Source organism: Corythoichthys intestinalis, chromosome 19 (assembly GCF_030265065.1).
Source record: "Corythoichthys intestinalis isolate RoL2023-P3 chromosome 19, ASM3026506v1, whole genome shotgun sequence".
NCBI classification, from domain to species: domain Eukaryota; kingdom Metazoa; phylum Chordata; class Actinopteri; order Syngnathiformes; family Syngnathidae; genus Corythoichthys; species Corythoichthys intestinalis.
The window spans coordinates 2,580,214-2,599,461 of record NC_080413.1 but is presented as its reverse complement, the minus strand read 5'-3'; the positions used below and the strand labels follow the sequence as shown (position 1 = coordinate 2,599,461).

Here is a 19,248-nt window from a genome sequence, read left to right as displayed (position 1 = left end):
GGAAAAAAGACACATTTGAGCGCTCAGTATTGAAGTTCAGCATTGATGCCTCCACTGGTGTCTCGTAAATTACATAGTCTTACGTATGGCGAGTTTACTTGTCAATGAATGCCATGCTTCTTTTACTTGTCAATACCAGCAGCGGTGACTCGAAAAAGATTTCATTCACTTAAGTTTGTCACTTTTCGATGTGTAATGTTCAAGACGGGAGCGCCAAGTTCCCCGCGTTGCCACCGCCAAGAGTCAAGACTGAAAGAACCTAATCCTCTCGAAGTGAGCATTTGCGCATGCGCATTGTTGCCCGCCAAAAAGAACCGGGACTTGAAGAAGGGGTAAAGGGTGGGGGTGTCGCGGTGGGAGGAGGAGGAGGAGCCCGAGTTGTAGTCGTAGTAAAAGGCTGCCGGAGTTTAAATTAATGTCAACCTGCAAGCTTGCCGTGAGAACAAACCCGGCGCCGAGAGTGAAAGTACGTACGCCCGAGTTACAGCCAAACTTGTGAGCCGCACACCCCCGGGGGACGACTGACATGACTCGGCGGCCGAGGAACAGGTAGTAAGATAACCTTTTGCTTTATTCTGGAGCTTGCGCGTGTTTTTCAGGGTCGCAAAAGTTGACTTCTCATTTAGAGTCTTGCAACAATATTGTATGACCACCCAAAAACGTGTGAGGGTCCTGTCTTTATTGCTGTATAGTAACGGGGAGTGCGAGAGCGCGCGGCGAGCAGGTGCTACTGTCATTGTGTCACGCTATGACTCAAGTGGGTTTGCATGGATTTTTTTTTTTTTTTTTTTAAATAAATTCTATTTAACTTTACCCTAATTCGAGAGAAAAAAGTATTATTATTGCCCTTCATTTTCTAATTTTATATTTTTAAATTATTTTTATTTACTTGATGATAATTTTTTTGTTTCTGACTGCCGTCGGATGGATAAAAGCGAGTGGGACGGATATTTTCACTTTCGCCTACTGTGTAATTATTTAACGAGCGGTGAACATCAATGCGTCTTAAGTTTTATAGCCCTGCATAACGTGGGAAAACAATAAAGTTCAACACTGCACAAAAATGCCGCAACAAGTGTGAGATAATGATGCTTAGTCGCAGTACCTAGTGTGAATGCTCACTTGGAACTTGGACTTTAGGCAATAGGCAGGGATGCAAACTTAACATCTTTCAAATTCCACCAAATATACAAACAAAGACTGATTATGGTAATGTCACTTCTATATTAATGTCAGAAAACTAGTAAAAAATGTAGCACTTTCCCCAAATTAAAAGCAAATGCTTGCAAAATGGAAGAATTCTTGCACGTCTACATCATCTATAGCATTTAACTTTCTGACAAAAGCGCTTCTATCTCGCTGTAAAAGTTCCTCAAAGTTGTGTAGCCGCTTGTTCTCCAATTGACAACCCTGAATCGGGAAGTTGCGGAACAATATCCTACACCTGAGAGCGGTTCCTGTTCACCTGTTTGCCGCCTGCACCGCATTCTGATTGGCTACAGTCAGTCAAAGTGCGTGAGCGGCTGCAGGTCTGAACACGTTCATGACCGGCGCGTGTGCCGATCCCAGTATCTGTAGAAACCAAAAACATAAGAACCTGTTCATCCATAAATCCACCCCCCCTTACCTCCCTCCCTCTGATTTCACTGGAGCGTCTTGTGGGTGCCTTGGCAAAACGCCTGCACCCAAACCTTCAAGAATGACTGGTTCTCTTCTCCCCAAGAGTGCGTGACGAGGTCACGAGATCGACCAACTGACCGTATTTTCTCCATCCGCAGTGTTTACAGTAGCGAGGAGGACGAAGAGGACGCCGAGACGTACGACCACGATTACGAAGGCTCGCTGGCGAAACCCGGAAAGCGGCACCTTGGGAAAACACGCTGGACGCGAGAGGAGGTAACTATGAGCGTTCTTCGCAAGCCATCTTGAAAAAAACTAACCATCTATGGATTCACTGCTCACCAGGATGAGAAACTGAAGAAACTGGTGGAGCTTCACGGATCCGACGACTGGAAACTCATCGCAAATTTACTACCTGTAAGTCATGTCATAAACTTGGAAGCTAGTTTCCAAGAACGCCATCTAAGGATTTGTTTCTCTGTGCAGAATCGTACTGATGTGCAGTGCCAGCACAGGTGGCAGAAGGTTCTCAACCCAGAACTTATCAAAGGGCCTTGGACCAAAGAGGAAGACCAGCGGGTAAGAATAAAAGCAAGAAAAACTTTAGTTTTTAGTGGTTGAAAGTGGGGTAAATTGACGCCAATTTAGCATTCAGTTGCTTAAAAAGATTATTTGTTATGTTAAAGTTTTAGCTCTACAGTAGAACTTTAGTTTTCATATGAGTTTTTTTGTACAAAAAAAGAATGCACAATTTAATTTCTCATTCATCGTTTCGTAAATTTAGCATAAAAGTTCAACCGAATGCAAAGTGTATTCGTTAATGCAAGCTACTTTTGAATAACAAGACCTGCCAAAAGTTGGACTTTCATGATAAATCCAAACAATAATAACACATAAGCAGTGAATTGGGATTTTTTTTTTTTTTAAATCAAAAGACATGATTTAAAAAACAGAAAAACAAAGGAAAGCACAAATAAGCCAAGAATCATGTAGAAATAAATCAAATTGTGAATAGGGTAAAAAAAAATGAAATTTGTTTGAGATCAGGTTGAAAAAAATGCAATTAAGTGTGTTAAAAATGCTAACAACGGTTAAAAAAAAGGGTGTTTGTGTCATAAAATCAAATAAACAAACAAACAAACAAATAGGTGGTAGAGATAAAAACAAACCTGAATTGGGTGGTGGTGGTAAAAAGGTAAGTGGGTGATTGGGTAAAGAAAAAACATGAAAGGTAAAAAGGAAATGAGAATGATTGGGTGAAAAAGTAAATCAGTGGTTTATATTGGTTAAAACACCTTCGTTATATTTTCATTTTCCCGTGATGAAGTTTTGTGGCACCGGCCCAAAAAATGGAACAGGTTGGAAAAAGTAATGAAGCAAACCGTGAGAAAGGTAAAAAGGAATTTTTTTAAAAGGGTGTGTGAAATACAAACAGGTAGTGGTGGTAAAAACAAAACTTAATTGGGTGGTTGTGGTAAAAAGAAAAGTGATTGATAGTAACACATAAGCAGTGAATTGGATTTTTTTTTTTAATCAAAAGACATGATTTAAAAACACCCCCCCCCCCCCAAAAAAAAAAAAAAAAAAAAAACATTAATAAGCCAGGGATAATGTAAAAATAAATCAATTTGTGGATAGGATAAAAAAATAGGTGGTAGCGTGAAAAACAAAATGTAATTGAGTGGTGGTGGTAAAAAGAAAAGTGAATGATTGGGTGATTATGTAAAGAAAAAAAACATTAAAATGTAAAAAAGAAATGGGAATGATTGGGTGAAAAAAGTAAATAATTGCTTTGTACTGGTTAAAACACCTTTGTTGTATTTTTTTCCCGTGTTAAAATTTTGTGGCACCACCCAAAAAGAAGCAACAGGTTGGAAAAAGTAAAGAAGCGTAAGAAAGGTAAAATGGATTTAAAAAAAAAAAAATCATTGTTTGTGTAAAAACCAACAAACAGGTGGTGGCAGTAAAAACAAAACAGAGTTGGGTGATGGTGGTAAATAGAAAGTGAGTGATTGAATGTTTGGGCAAAGAAAAAACATGAAAGGTAAAAATTTAAAGAGAAGAATGGGTGAAAAAAGTAAATATTTGGATTATATTGGTTAAAACACGTTCATAGCAAATTCATTTTACAATGTTGTTTTGTGGCACCACCCAAAAATATCCAAAAGGTTGGAAAAAGTAGAGAGGAAAAGAGTGAGAAAAGTAAAAAGTAAATTTAAAACAACGTGTGTTTGGGTAAAAACAAATAAACAAACAGGTGGTGGCAGTAAAAAAATGGACTTGTTGGTGGTAAAAAGAAAAGTGAGTCATTAGGTGATTGGGTGAAAAGTTTTGGTTTACTTTTCCCGTGTTCAAGTTTTAAAGCCCTGTCTCCCCAGAAAGAAAGTGCAGCAGTTTGGAAAAAGTAAAAAAGCAAAGCTTGAGAAAGGTAAAAAGGAAATGAGAATGATTGGGTGAAAAAAGTAGATGATTATTTAATTGCTTAAAACACATTCGTAGTAATTTCATTTTCCCGTGTTAAAGTTTTGTGGCACCGGACAAAAAGATGCAAATGGTTGGAAAAAGTAAAGAAGCAAAGCTTGAGAATGGTAAAAAGGAAATTAGAAAGATTTGGTGATAAACAGTGAATAAATAGGTTATATACTGTATTGGTGAAAAAAAACTTAGTTGTAATTTAGTGTGGCACCGCCCAAAAATAATTTGCAGCAGGTTGGCAAAAGTAAAGAAAAACACAATGCACTTCAGCTATTTTAAAGGCAAAAAAAGTGCTTTTCGGAAGCACGTGGTCACTGGAAACCAAAAAAAAAAAAAAAAAAGTGTGTTTAGCCCCACTGGCCTGCAACATTTTATTGGACTCATCCACGCTTCCGTCCAGGTGCGGCTGTAATGATTAGCAGGGTGGCTAACGTTTCACTGGAAACTCCCCGACCGCTCGGCAGGTGTTCTCTGGGAAGTTCCTTCACTTTCCGCGCGCTTTCCCGGCAGGTGATCGAGCTGGTGCAGAAGTACGGCGCCAAGCGCTGGTCGGTCATCGCCAAACACCTGAAGGGGCGCATCGGCAAGCAGTGCCGCGAGCGCTGGCACAACCACCTCAATCCGGAGGTGAAGAAGACGTCCTGGACCGAGGAGGAGGATCGGATCATCTACCAGGCGCACGAGAAGCTCGGGAACCGATGGGCCGAGATTGCTAAGCAGCTACCTGGCAGGTGAGCGCGCTCATTGGGTGCCTTTAACGGCGCGAGATGTCCAGTCCATTTTGACTGGGAATGTTTGTTGAAACGCGATGTTATTTGGTGACCCCCTTATTTAGAACTTCATTTGAGAATTGTGTGATGTCATTTTTTAAATATTTTTGGACAGAAATTGAGAGAAAAAAAAAAATTTCACCTGTCCTGTTCTGCTGCTTGGGATTCTGAGTGTTTTTAAAGGCTGAACAGTTTTAATGTGCCATATGGGAGTTTAGTGTTCTCCCATTGTGGTAGTTTATTTTAGAGGTCGACCGATATATTGGCAGGCAGATATACGGGGCCGATATATGGACTTTCTTCCAATATCGGCCATTAGCCAATTCGCAAAAAAAGAAAAAGAAAAAAAAAAGGCCAATTAACAAACGAAAAAATAAGCTGATAAAAAAAAAAGGATTTTGATCAGGCATCTGTGTGGGCAACTGTGGCCGCCGCCGATTGACTGTAGGACCCCGGAAGGACCCCACAGCAGTTTGAAGGCAGGCTGCTACAGGAAGCTTTATGCTTGCATGTTTTGGGAATATTGTAATATTTTTTTTTTATCTTGCATGAAAGAATATGTAACATTGCTTTAGCCTTTGGAGGGTTTTACTGAGGGATCCTTTAACTCTAAATGTAACTTGTAGCATTAGCGTAACATTCGCGTTAGCATTAGCTTTAGCATGGCGAGCGTCCTCTTAAACTCTCACTTGTTACATCTCGTCTTGACGTCCTGGTTGGTTTAATTATTTGAAAATAATGTATTGTTGTTGCTGAGTGTGTATAATCATAAAAATAAGTGCTGCGTTTGTTGGTTTGGTACCACTAGCCCGAATTAACCCCTAAAGTCTTGGTCATCATTGTAAATTTGAAGCTGTTGAAGCAATTTTTAAAAATTGCCCTAAAAATCTATGTGGTTAAAAAAAATCGGCCTCAAATATCGGCTTACAAAATCAGCTTTAGATTTCGGCAATCTTTTAGTAGTCGATTAATCGATGAACTAGTCAGTTCGAATAATCGAGTAATCGGATAAGGAACATAAAAAAATAAAATACCTGAGCTGAGCCTCAAACGTTATAAAAAATAAATGAGGATCAAACTACAAAAAAAGTACAATTGGCTAACTTACATAGCAAAAGTCTGCTAGCTTAAATGCTAAAAATGCTATTTTTTTAATGCTCCTAAATGGTTCAAACACATATTCCCACAAAAAAGGTTTAATATACCTATAAACTAAATTACGAATGCATTAAAAACATTAGCTCAAACAAAAACTTAGCTTATGTTGGACTTACCAGGGAGCAGCAGGATTCAGCCATGTGAAATGAGTTATGTCGTATTCACTTTTGCCACTAGAGGGCAGTGTATCCACTTAAATTAATAAAACTAAAAGCAAACACTTTCAAAACAAACCTTTACAACGCCACTTTAATTAAACGAATAATCGAAGCAGCAAAATTTATTTCGAATGTAATCGAATTACTTGAGTTAATTGATTAATCGTTGCAACACTAGTCTATATTGGCATTTGGAAATACCGTATCGGTCGACCTCTAGTTGAGATTGTATTGTTTATGTAAAGTAAGCAGTTGGGGCTTTAAAGGAGAAAAAAACATCACTAAATATACATACTGTATATGCCACTAATAGAAGTAGCATTGCTGTCAACTCTTACTGAGGGGACACCATGTGGGGAAGGGATATACCTCGTTGTTTTTTTATTTTATTAAATAGTTTTGTTGTAGTTTTTTTTTGTTGTTTTTTTTGTTAATGCCAGTTAGTTGATCAATATGCATATTAATCCTCATATTATTTGTATTTTGGTCTCCGTTGGTCAGAAATTGAAGCGATTTGGCCTATAAAATAACCAGAGCAAGTTTGTCCAGTTTTCTAAAGATGTCCTCGATATCCTCCTTAGAACCGACAACGCTATCAAGAACCACTGGAATTCCACCATGCGGCGGAAGGTGGAGCAGGAGGGCTACCTGCAGAGCGCCGCCAAATGCGCCGGCTCGCCGCTGTCGTTGGGTCACGGCTACGGCAAGCCCGCCGGCCACATTTTGGCCTTTCCGCACCACTCACCGGCACCCGCGTCGCCGCTACACTATGCATCCTATATGGCCGACACGCAACGGGTCAGTTTGCTGAAATGTTCTTTAATTCTGTTCTCTTTTACTGCCGTTGACGACGATAGACGTCCAGTCATTTGGCATCCTTTTAATGAGTTTATCACAAGTAGACCTCCTCCTCCTGGGGTGAATGTTTCATATACACATTCTACTAATCGGGTAGTCCAATTCACAGGGCAAAAGATTGGCGTTATAGGCTAACCAATTGTGTGATAGCTAGGCGTTGCCACAGCAACTTGACAACATATCACCTTTTACCTGCTGAGACGATGCTTTAATCAAAGCATGTAAACATTTGTCAAATGGCTTTTTCTGCAATTGACGGTACGAGACGTCCAATTCATTAATGATCCTACTTGTGATTGGTTAAACAGGTCCCTTTCCCCGTGGCTTTGCACCTGAACATCCTAAGCATCCCGCAGCATGGAACCGCCGCCATACAGGTAAAAAAAACAACAACAAAAAACACTAATATGAATTGACAGTACACTACAAATTATGTTTTTGAATGTTATTTGCCAATATTTTAGCTGAAAATGCAAATTGGAACCAAATACCATGTGCTGCTCAAGGTTGGATAATGAATATTAAAAATAAGTATGTTTCTTAAAGCAAAAGCAGATGTTGGTAAACGATTCAATATAACTCATAACAAAAATAATCAGTCCGTTTTCAACAAGAACAACACAAATATTTATTGTATTTTTTGTTCTTGTTTTTTTTTTTTCTTTTTAATAAAAAAATATTTCTATAAATATATATATAAAATATATATATTGGCAATAGACTGGAGAGCACACAAAAAAATTCGAATAAGGCAGTATATAATATTTGTACATTTTAATTTATTATTTATACATAAAATATATCTATAGAAATTATAATTTTATAAAAATTAAAGAATAGATAATTTTACTAATTAAAATATTTAAATAAAGAAAATACTTAAATAAAAAACAAAATAAGTTTTTTTAAAGAAAAATAAAAAAAAATGGAAATACAAAAATAAATACAAGTAACAAAAAAAATGTAAACATTTTCAAAATAATAAGATAAAAAATATTATAATAAAATGGTAACTGGTGTTCCAATGAAAAAACAAATTCATTTTTATGAATTAAAAAAAACAACACTTTTCTTTTTGGGCATTTTTTCATTTAAAAATATCCAAGTAAGTAAATAAATAAATACAATCCAAAATAAATATGAATTTAAATTAAATTTAAATATTTAATTTAATATATATTTAAAATTTTAAATTAATTTAAATAAAAATTATAAATTAAAAAAAGAAGCGTTTACTAATTAAAATATTATTTAAATAAATAAATAAAATACTTAAAAAAGATAATAAAATACTTACTGTTTAAAAAAAACTAATAGACAAATAGAATAAATACAAGTAATACAAAATTTAACATATATTTTAAAAATAATAATATAGAAATATTTTAATTAAAAACATTATGAATAAAAAAAAAAAATGTATTTAAAAAAAATATCCAAGTAAATAAATAAATAAATAAATATAATTCAAAATAAATACGAGAATATTTAACCTATTATATATGTTAAAGGCGCACCATCTGTATACAAGTTAGTTTTATTTTCATACGTAATGCTCACCTGATTATAAGTGCAAAAATGTACTGCAATTGTCATGTTTCTTATCTTTTAACATTGTAATTGTTTCATTTATTTATTTATTATTTTTTTTATTTATGGGTTTGATGACAGATAAATGCGTCGAGCATTTTATTGGAGCAGTAATGTTCCAACAGAATTTGGTTCGGATCATCAAGCACAAGCAGAATGATATATTCTATTCTTATAGGGCGCACAATCAATTGTTTTAAGGGAAAAAATTAATATTTTAAGTGCGTCTTATAATCCAAAAAATACGAATTCAAAATAAGAGTATTTCTCCGATTTTTAAGCCAACAATTGAATTGAACATTTGAACGTAATTTAACGTTTGCTTTTTGGTTTACGTGGCAGAGACACTATAGCGAGGAGGACCCCGAGAAGGAGAAGCGAGTGAAAGAGATCGAACTGCTGCTCATGTCCACCGAGAACGAATTGCGAGGCCAGCCGTCGCTACCGGTGAGTCTTCTTGTGTGACAGAAAGATTTATGTGCATGCGAGCTCGGCACAGACAGCGGTTAGCTCTGCGGAGGAAACATCTGGGGGGGCCTGTTGCCGCACACCAGTGATGAAACAGGACCTGGCCTCGCTCCATGTGTGTCCACGACCCCCTTGCGCAACACAACGCTCGCCCTCGTCACCCCCCTGCCAACTTCACTTCCCGTTTCTTGCGATTTCACGCCCCGCTTTCTGTTTTTTTCCAGATCAACTCGCCGTATCCCAGCTGGGCCTCCCACGGCTCGTCCTCGCACACTTCGGACTCGGTGCCGGATCACCGGGCGGCCGCGCCGTTGGATCGGAGCTGCCTCCCTGAGGAGAGCGTGTCGGCTTCCAGGGCACACGGCGGCGCCATGCCGGAATTCATGGAGTCGGTCATTGACTCAGTAAGTGTCTCAGATACATTAGGACTTAGAATAGAACTTTGTTGTCATTGTCAGCAACGAACGAACATTATCAACAATGAAATTTGACGTGGCACTCTAGTATAGAAATAGGTGTTCAATTAAAATAAAATAGATAAATAGGAAAATATGTACTCAATGGCAATGAAGGAACTAATAGATAACAAAAGAAAAATTTGAAAATTGTACTTAACAAGTCTTAATATAAAGCCATAATATTATGACATCATTTCTGTAATTCTAGTAATTTTTATTCACTTTTTTTTAAGGTAATATTGATATATAAAGTCTGCAAAAACACTAAACTATATTTAGGATTATTATAAATTTCATTATAAACGACAGCAAAACAAATTTCTTTAATAAATTGATATTCAAAATAAAAAAATTGGGAAAAAATAGGCACATTTGTTGTACTTTAAATAAAATCTAAGTAATATTGAAATATGGAGTATCATTCATTTAAAAATTTGTTTGCAAAAACAATAAATTATATATTTAGGATTATGATAAATTTGATTATAAATTACAATAAAACTATATAAAACTAAAACTATATAAATTACAATTTTAAAAAGATTTTTAAAACTTAAAAACAATTCTAGTAAATTCATTATATTCAAATTATTATAAATTAGCGCTGCAACAATTAATCGATTAACTCGAGTAATTCGATTAGAAAAAAGCTTCGATTGGCGTTGTTATGGTTTGTTTTGAAAGTGTTTGCATTTAGTTTCATTGATTTGGGTGGATACACTGTCTTCTGATGGCAACAGTCAATATGACTTAGCTAATTTAACATACCTGAATCCAGCTGCTCCCTGTTAAGACCAACATAAGTTTTTGTTTGAGCTGATGTTTTTTTAATGCAATCGTAAGTAAGTTTATAGGTATATTTAGCCGTTATTTTGTGGGAATATGTGTTTGAACGACTTGAGCATTGTAAAACAACGTTAGCATTTTATAGCATTTAAGCTAGCGGACTTTTGCTGGCAAGTTAGCCAAATGTTCTTTTGTTGTACTTAGATCCTCATGTAATTGTTTTTTGTATGCCGTTTGAAGCTAAGAACAGGTATTTTATTTTGTATTCGCATTTAATGCTCTTTTGAAAATTTTATTTTTTAATTTTTTAAGACTTTGTTTTACCTCTCCTAAAATTTATTCTGCAACGCATTAAAGGTCCTGATCCAATTAATCAATTATTTGAACTAACTAGTTGATAGATTAATCGACTACTAATATAATCGATAGCCGCATCCCTATTATAAATCATAGTATAAACTAAATGAAAAGTTTTTTTTTGATAAACTAAAATACAAATTATTTTTTTACTTTATCATATTGCATGTTTTTCCTCCCAAAATCTGTCAGAATAGTAAAGAATTACACCACTCAATTATGAAATGAAATGCAAAACAAAAAAATAACTTTAAATTTTTTTTCTTTATTGTACTTTACAGTTGCTCAACCAATCAATGAGTCCGGAGCACTCAGACAGCGACCGTCTACCAATGAGCGCACCCGTAGACGGCAAGTCTCCAAAGGAGAACGACATGTGAGTGTCTGTCCGTCTTTGAATGTGGATTTTTACCGATGGAATGATCCAAATTGAACCGATTTTTGTCCGCCGCAGCTTCCGAAGTCCAAACATCGGCCGAACCGTCCTGGAATCATCTCCGACGTCGTTCAGATCCTCCTTGGTCCCGCTCAAGCTGCTGGTGAGCGAGAAATTGGCTTCAGCTGTCTGCTAATACGGGATAAAAACTAAAATGTACAAATATCACATCCTGCCTTATTTGAAATTTTTTCTGCGTGCTCTTCAGCCTTCTCTAGATCAGCAGATGGTGGATTCTATTAAGCAGGAGCCAATGGAGTGCCCCATCGAGCACCCGCCTTTGAAAAAGATCAAACAAGAGGTGAGAATTTGGCGTTCTCCACGGCTCAATCTTAGGTACTCTGATTTTTTTAAAAAACCTTTTGTGTTTTGACTTCCAAGGTGGAGTCACCGTGTGAAAGGAGTCCATATATGCAGTGGGAAGGCCAAGAGCTCTTCTCACCAAACGCTCATGCCCAGGAAGTACCGGTAAGTACAAACATTTCCAGTTATATCATCAATCAGGAAAATCTGGAATTCATTGTGGGTTTTTCACCAATCAGGACTTGTTGACAAGCTCGTTGCTAAGCGAAGATGGACACAAAATGTACCTGCTCCCGCACAGGACAAATGACAGTCAACTACTGGTACGTTCATTTATGATTAGCTATGTCAGTGCTATTGCCGATGATAGACGTCCAATTGTGCGGCATTCAATTGCCCTTCTAAACGAGTTTATCGGTAGTAGATGTCTGATTCATTTAAAGTGGCAGCGATCAACCCTCTGACTTCAAATGGATTGGACGTCTAGAGCCGTCAGTGGCAGACAGCGAGACAGCAAAAAAGATTTTTTTTTTTTTTTAATTAAAAAGCAAAACTGAAAAATGATCAAAATGCTTTGATTAATAATAATAATAGTGTTGTTTTTTAATGTGACTTTATTGCCCATATTAAAAGAAAAAAAAATAAAAAGGAAAAATATTTCAAGTTATAATTTATAATTTTATCATAATATTTTGGCTGTCACATGAAATGTAAATAATTTAGTTTGATTCCCATTGACGTCGATAGATGTCCAATCCATTTGGACTAGTAGGGGTGCATGAGTCCAGTTATTGGCAGACAACTAGACAGCAAAAAACTTTTTAAAATTTTAATTAAAAAAAAAAAACTAAAAAAAAAGATAAAAACGGTTGTGACATCCAATTCCCATTTTGTTTTTTTGCTTTAACTACCGTATTTTCCGCACTATAAGGCACATCGGAATATAAGGCGCACATTCAATAAATGGCCTATTTTAAAACTGTTTTCATATGTAGGGTGCACCACATAACAAGGCGCAGTAGTAGTAGTTGGTGGGGTTACATTATGCATCCACTAGCTCAGTGTTTTTCAACCTTTTCTGAGTCACGGGCCACAGCACATTTTTACATTGGGAAAAAAATAATCTAATGGCACACCACAAACCAAAAATGTTCCAAATTTACTATCTGTACAGTGTATTTAATTATAAAATAGTTTCTCATTATTTATACTTACTCAGTGTGAAACCTTTTTAGATGAACACAAAGCTGATATCCTGGCAGGAATTGATGGAAGACACACACGATCTCTTCTTCAAAATTTCTCAGTCTGTTTTTATTTTTTATAGCAGTTACTCTTGAAAAGCTCAGAATTATCAGACAGGGGGACTTTAACAATATCTTTTGGGATTTAGCAACAAGTTCAGCAACAAGGTAACTAGCTTTGAGGGCTTTCTCATTTACCTATGTAGTTTTTCTAAAAAAAAAGTTGCCATTTTCTTTGTGTTGTGAAGGCGAAAAAAATAGTCCGACTGGTTTTGAAGTGACGGGTGTTTCGTTTGGAGATTAAGCCTGAATGATATATCGTTTAAACATCGCCATCGCGATGTGCACGTGCGCGATAGTCCCATCGCAAGCACATGCGATAGTTTTTTTTTTTTTTTTTTTAATTCATATACGCCTTGCTTTCTACTCTGCGCACAGCCTCACACCCTCCCTCTCCCAGCCCTTTGTTCCTCTCAGTCACTGCGGCACTTGCGTATTAAAGTTAACGATGGTTTTGATCTGGCCAAAGAAGCAGCCTTCACACGGGCATCTGTCAATCATCGTTTAACTTGTTAAACAGTTTCTGCAAGGAAGCCGCCCTGGAATGAATATGTGTGTGTGTGTGGAGACGTTGGAGGCATATAAATGCCAGCAGTGATCATGAGGAGCTTGAAATTTCTACATGTCACTCCAACAGTCACAGCTAAGGTAGATAAACAGAAGCATTTAATAAAGCCTAGTATTTATCTACTACATTACTTTATTCTTGTTCAAAAATGATTTGGTGGGACAGTTATGTTTAAAACTGATCATAATTTTGACATATGAAGTGCTTAAAAACCATTTTATATACATTTTTAAAATCACTTTGGGGGGAAAAGTGAGAATAACATGTCTTATATGTATCTCTTTCCAAAGCTAAATCTGAATAAATACATTGAGCACAAAAAACACACCAAAAAAAAAAAAAAAATTGGGGGGGTGCGCTGCTTCGCGGTTTTTCACTTATCGTGGCAGGTTCTGGTCCCCATTAACCGCGAAAAACGAAGGATCACTGTACACTGTGGTGATGATGAGTCATCCAAAGTCTTTCCAAACAGCTATTCAAGTCATCAAGTGAAAATTTCTTTAAAAAAAAAAAATATGTACATTTTTTTTAATATTGCAATACATCGCAAACCTCCAAAAAATCGCAACAATATTTTTTTCCAATATCGTTCAGGCCTATTGGAGATGACGTTTAAGCTTGCTTGGAACCGTGGCGCTGCTTGTGTCGCGTTCAAGAACTGCTCGGATTTGTAGCCAACAGCCACGTCGCTGTCTTCGACAATATGTTGGAATAAAACACAGGGGGAGGATGGACGGTCTCTCACATATGGATAAAATGGAAAGGACACTTTCATGTGTATCGACACTTGGCAAATTCTAATCAAATGATGTACAGTAGACATGCTGGCGTCCACATTGTCGGCGACAGCAAGGTGGCTGATGGCTAGAAATCAGAGCAGTTCTTGAATGTAACACGAGCAATACTTCGCTCATCTGCACACAACCGAGAACTCTCTATGTACTTGATTGACGTAGGAGGGTTGCGTCTCGTGACAAATAATGAACTTGCCGTTCGTTTCGGGTGCGACGCGTTTAACCGCTTCTGGGACGCATCTGAAACGCAGACGCTCTTCAACTGGTGTGCACTCGCTAATTGACTTTACCGACGCGTTTCACTGCGTTGATGCAACACAGACGCGCCTGTTGTATTACCAGGGTTACACAATGAGTTGCCAGAGCACACTTATGCAAGTTTAACGATGATTGACACATTTGTGCCTTTGATCGTTGAGTTACCAAGCTTCTCTGGCAAAATCAAAGTTACAAACCTGTCAATCATCGTTAACTTGAAGTACCAAACGCATACTAGACAGTTTGGTTGCACTGCTTAACAGGAGGGAGGGTATGGCGCTGTGCGAGCATGAGCTTTTCATCCGATTCCGGTTCTCCGAAAAACGACGCGATCGGCCTGATTTCAGATCACGTGACGTAATATTTATATTGTATTGTTATTTTTTTTTAATTATTACTATAAATTATTAATTATTCACTTAAGCGATTTCAATGGTGTTTTCATGTGACTTTATTGCCCGTTTAAAAAAATTCAAAGAAAAATATTTCAATTTCAAGATAAAATCTGTTTTTGAAATTAAAAAAAAATATATATATATTTTTTTATTATTATAAATTATTAATTATTCACTTAATTGATTTCAATGGGGTTGTTTTCATGTGACTATTGCCGTTTAAAAAAATACCACAAAAATATTTTAATTTTAAGATAAAACTTTTTTTTTTTTTAATTTCAAAAACAAATGTTGTTTCAATTAATTTCAGCAAAATATTTTGGCTGTCACATACATTTCAAAAAAATTATTATATTTAAATGAATGGCGGTAGATGTCCAGTCCATTCCAAATGGATTGGACGTCTATCGCCGTCAATGGCGGCCAATGAGCTCAAATTACTCACGTCGATTCTCCTCCCTCTCGGCAGCCGCTGAACACGTGGGAGCACTGTGGGAAAATGGAGGAAGGCGTCACGGCGTGCGAGCAGAACCACATCAAGTACGCCAACGCCTTCCCCGCCAGGACGCTGGTGGCGTAAACGGGGGTGCCGGAGTATCCCTTTATGGGGAAAAGCTCCATCCAAAGAAGATGGTCGCTTAGGGTTTGTTTGTTTCGGTCCTGTTTTTTCTTCTCATTTTTGTAATGTGGGGATATTTCATTAGCATTGGGGTGTATTATTCATTTCCAATTCTCATATTAATATAAAGAACAAGTTGATTAATTTATTTTCTATGTTTTTGATGGTGAGATCTTTTTTATAATGTTTCTTTTTTTTTTTTTTAAACTCTTACGCAATTGGCCAATGGTGCGATGGCGTATTAGGACCAGGCAAAGAAAGAAAAATGAGAATAAAGTCTTAAAAAATCTCGTATTATTACGAAAAACGTAATACAATAAGAACAGATTCGGAATATTACGGGATTAAAGTCATAATACAATGTAACTTTACGTAATCTTTCTCGATTTGATGAGGACAGATTTTATTTTCTTTGACTTTATTCTCAAAATTTTGCGACGATAATCTCGTAGCGTTACGACGTATGACATAAATTTCACTACAGTATGATTAAAATCTTGTAACATGATAACTTTATTCTGGTCATATAACGACCAATTGCTTAAATCTCGGAAATCTCGGGATAAAATAAATCTCCATATCCAAAGCCGATATATATATATTTTAAAAGCGCGTAGATCATGAAAGACATTTTTTTAATTACAATGATTACCACAGTTGCCCACACAGATGCCGGATAAAAATCCTTTTTTGTCGGCTTATTTTTTACCACTGTATGGACAAAAGTCCATACAGTGGTATGAAAAAGTATCTGAACCTTTTAGAATTTCTCACATTTCTGCATAAAATCCCCATCAATAAGAGCTGATCTTTGTCAAAATCACACAGATGAAAAAACTGTATGCTTTAACTAAAACCACCCAAACATTTATAGATTTTCATATTTTGAAGAGGATATGTAAAAAATGACAGAAGGGGGAAAAATAAGTCAGTGAACCATCACATTTAATATGTTGTGGCTCCCCTTTTGTCAGCAATAACTTCAACCAGATGCTTCCTGTAGCTGCAGATCTGTCTGGCACATCGATCAGGACTCATCTTGGCCCATTCTTCTCTACAAAACTGCTGTAGTTCAGTCAGATTCCTAGGATGTCTGGCATGAATCGCTGTCTTTAGGTCATGCAACAACATCTCAAAGGGGTTTAAGTCTGGACGTTGACTTGGCCACTCCAGAACGTGTATTTTGTTCTTCTGAAACTATTCTGAAGTTTATTTACTTCTGTGTTTTGGATCATTGTCTTGTTGCAGCATCCATCCTCTTTTTAGCTTAAACTGTCTGACAGACGTTCTCAGGCTTTCCTGCAAAACTTTTGAATTTATTCTTCCATTAATGATTACAAGTTCTCCAGGCCCCGAGGTAGCAAAACAGACCCAAATCATGATGCTCCTTCCACCATGCTTCACGGTGGGGATGAGGTGTTGATGAGCTCCATTTTTCCTCTATACATGACGTTTTGTGTTACTCCCAGACAATTCAACATTGGTGTCATCAGTCCGAAAAATATTTTGCCAAAACTTCTGTGGCGTGTCCAAGTGCCTTTTTGCAAACATTAAACGAGCAACAATGTTTTTTTAGACAGCAGTGGCTTTTTTCCATGAACACCATTCTTGGCCATAGTTTTACATACAGTTGATGTGTCCACAGAGATATTGGACCGTGCCAGTGATTTCTGTAAGTCTTTAGCAGACACTCTAGGGTTCTTTTTTACCTCTCTGAATATTCTGCGCTGAACTCTTGGGGGCATCTTTGGTGGACGGCCAATCCTTGGGAGAGAAGCAACAGCGCCAAACTGTCTCCATTTATGGACAACTTCTCTGACTGTCGATTGATGAACATCCAGACTTTTAGAGATGGTTTTGTATCCTTTCCCAGCTTTATACCGCTTTTTGACCGAGCCATAATGCACATCAGACAACGCTTCTCATCAAGGCAATTCTTTCTGGGTGTGGGGTTTATAGTGGGCAGAGCAGCTATAAAGCACTCATCAGTGATTGGGCACACACCTGACTTAAAATGTTTGGTAAAAATTTTGCTCTTCAAGTCTCCTTAGGCAGAGGGTTCACTTACATATTTTCCCCCTTCTGTCATTGTTTGCATGCTATCCTCATTAAATATGAAAAACTATAAATGTTTGGGTGGTTTTATTAAAGCATACCGTTTTTTCATCTGTGAGATTTTGACAACGGTCAGATCTTATTGATGGTGATTTTATGCAGAAATGTGAGAAATTCCAAAAGGTTCAGATACTTTTTCATACCACTGTATATCGGCCGGCCAATCTCATAATATTACGACGTATGACTTAAAGCTCGTAACATTACGACCGAATTCTCGAAATTTTTTTTCTTCCTTTGCTTGGCCCTAATACTCCGTCATACGATGGAGTATCGTTGGACGATTTTAGTATTTAAGTGGCATCTTGACAATTGAAAAACTGACCTGTTTGTTGAATTCTATTTTCTAAGAAAAGATTTCAAGTGTCCTACTGAACAAGCTGTATTAATGTCAGTCGTGTTTTACGCGTGAAGTATTAACCGTTTACCACATTGTCACCTTTTTAATTCCATTCATTTTTTTCCCTTTTTTTGCATTTAAAGAACAAACATTTTATAGCCAAAACAAAAGGATTTCAGTATATTGTGAAAAGTTTCACCCAGTAGGAGTGACATCAAGATGCACTTGAATTTAGCCATTCAAAGACTACAAAACACTGATATTTTTCATGAAAATTAACACTGTGCAAGTTTTTTTTTTTTTTTTTAATGTATTTGAATATTTTTGTTATGCATATTCAATCGGCGTTTTGCGGTGACCCATTTCAAACACTGTCTTTTCTTTTTTTTATTTTTTACACTTTTTATAACGTTAGCTGTGCAGAAATCATTTTATATATATAAAAAAACATTTATACCAGCCAAGTTTTCACATTTTTATACTTTTCTATACTGCCTAGTAAATAAAGTGTGCTGTTTTTACTACAATCTTGTGTACAGAGTGTTTGTGGATTTAATTAATTGACAATTACAAAATACGTATTTACCGTTTACTGCAAAACAAAAAGTTTTATTCTTGATAAAGTGTTTTATTAAAAATTGCATTTAAAATGTATTTTTCATAAAAATTTAAAACAATAAAATAATAATTGAGATATATAATTATTTATTTTACGAAAGATAAAAAAAAAAAAAAAAAATAGAGGTTTAATATTTTTCCCCTTTTGCTTATTATTTGAAATATTTTTGAATTAAAAAAAAAAACAAATTAGAATATTTAAAGTGTTTTTTTAATTATGAAAATTTTCATTTAAAATTATTTTTCATAAAAATTTAGAATAAAAAATAAAATGATAAGATATATAATTTAATTATAATATTTCACGAAAGATAAAAAAAATAAAATGTTTAATGATATTTTTCCCCTTTTGCTTATTATTTGAAATATTTTTAAATAAAAATAAATCAAATTAGAATATTTTTTAAAAAACACGAAGCAAATTTACATGTAAAATTAATTATTTTTCATAAAAATTGAAAATAAAATAATGATAACAAGATATATAATTTAATTATGATTTATTTCGCAAAAGATAAAAATGTAATGATTTTTTCCCCTTTTGCTTATTATTTGAAATATTTTTAAATAAAAATAAATCAAATTAGAATAAAGTGTTTTTTAAAGAAAATTTACATTTAAAATTAATTATTTTTCATAAATATTGAAAATAAAATAACAATTAAGATATATAATTTCATTATGATTTATTTCACGAAAGATTAAAAAAAATGTAATGATATTTTTCCCCTTTTGCTTATATTTTGAAATAAATAATTTGAAATAAAAATAACAATAAAATTAGAACATTTAATGTTTTT

The 19,248-nt window shown here is 35.7% G+C and overlaps 1 protein-coding gene and 1 long non-coding RNA gene across 3 annotated transcripts in view; one reads left to right on the top strand and one right to left on the bottom strand.

The window, feature by feature from the left end:
* The first annotated feature begins 385 nt into the window (after positions 1 to 385).
* On the top strand, positions 386 to 18,338 carry myb (v-myb avian myeloblastosis viral oncogene homolog). Its single transcript, XM_057823577.1, has 15 exons — positions 386 to 549; positions 1,779 to 1,896; positions 1,966 to 2,037; positions 2,107 to 2,199; positions 4,606 to 4,826; positions 6,763 to 6,979; positions 7,348 to 7,416; positions 8,972 to 9,076; positions 9,322 to 9,501; positions 10,980 to 11,074; positions 11,153 to 11,237; positions 11,343 to 11,435; positions 11,516 to 11,602; positions 11,677 to 11,760; positions 15,226 to 18,338. Exons 1-15 carry the CDS (start codon positions 527 to 529, stop codon positions 15,334 to 15,336), a joined length of 1,653 nt encoding a protein of 550 aa, XP_057679560.1. The 5' UTR covers positions 386 to 526; the 3' UTR covers positions 15,337 to 18,338.
* Positions 11,311 to 19,248, bottom strand: part of LOC130907998 (uncharacterized) — a 35,718-nt gene continuing 27,780 nt past the window's right edge. Inside the window, exons 3-5 of one of the 2 annotated variants that reach the window (XR_009061561.1) lie at positions 15,202 to 15,245; positions 11,494 to 11,724; positions 11,311 to 11,412 (exon numbers count right to left, since the gene is read on the bottom strand). This is a non-coding gene — a long non-coding RNA (uncharacterized LOC130907998). The remainder of the gene's footprint in view (positions 11,413 to 11,493; positions 11,725 to 15,201; positions 15,246 to 19,248) is intronic. The other variant, XR_009061562.1, reaches the window with a different exon arrangement.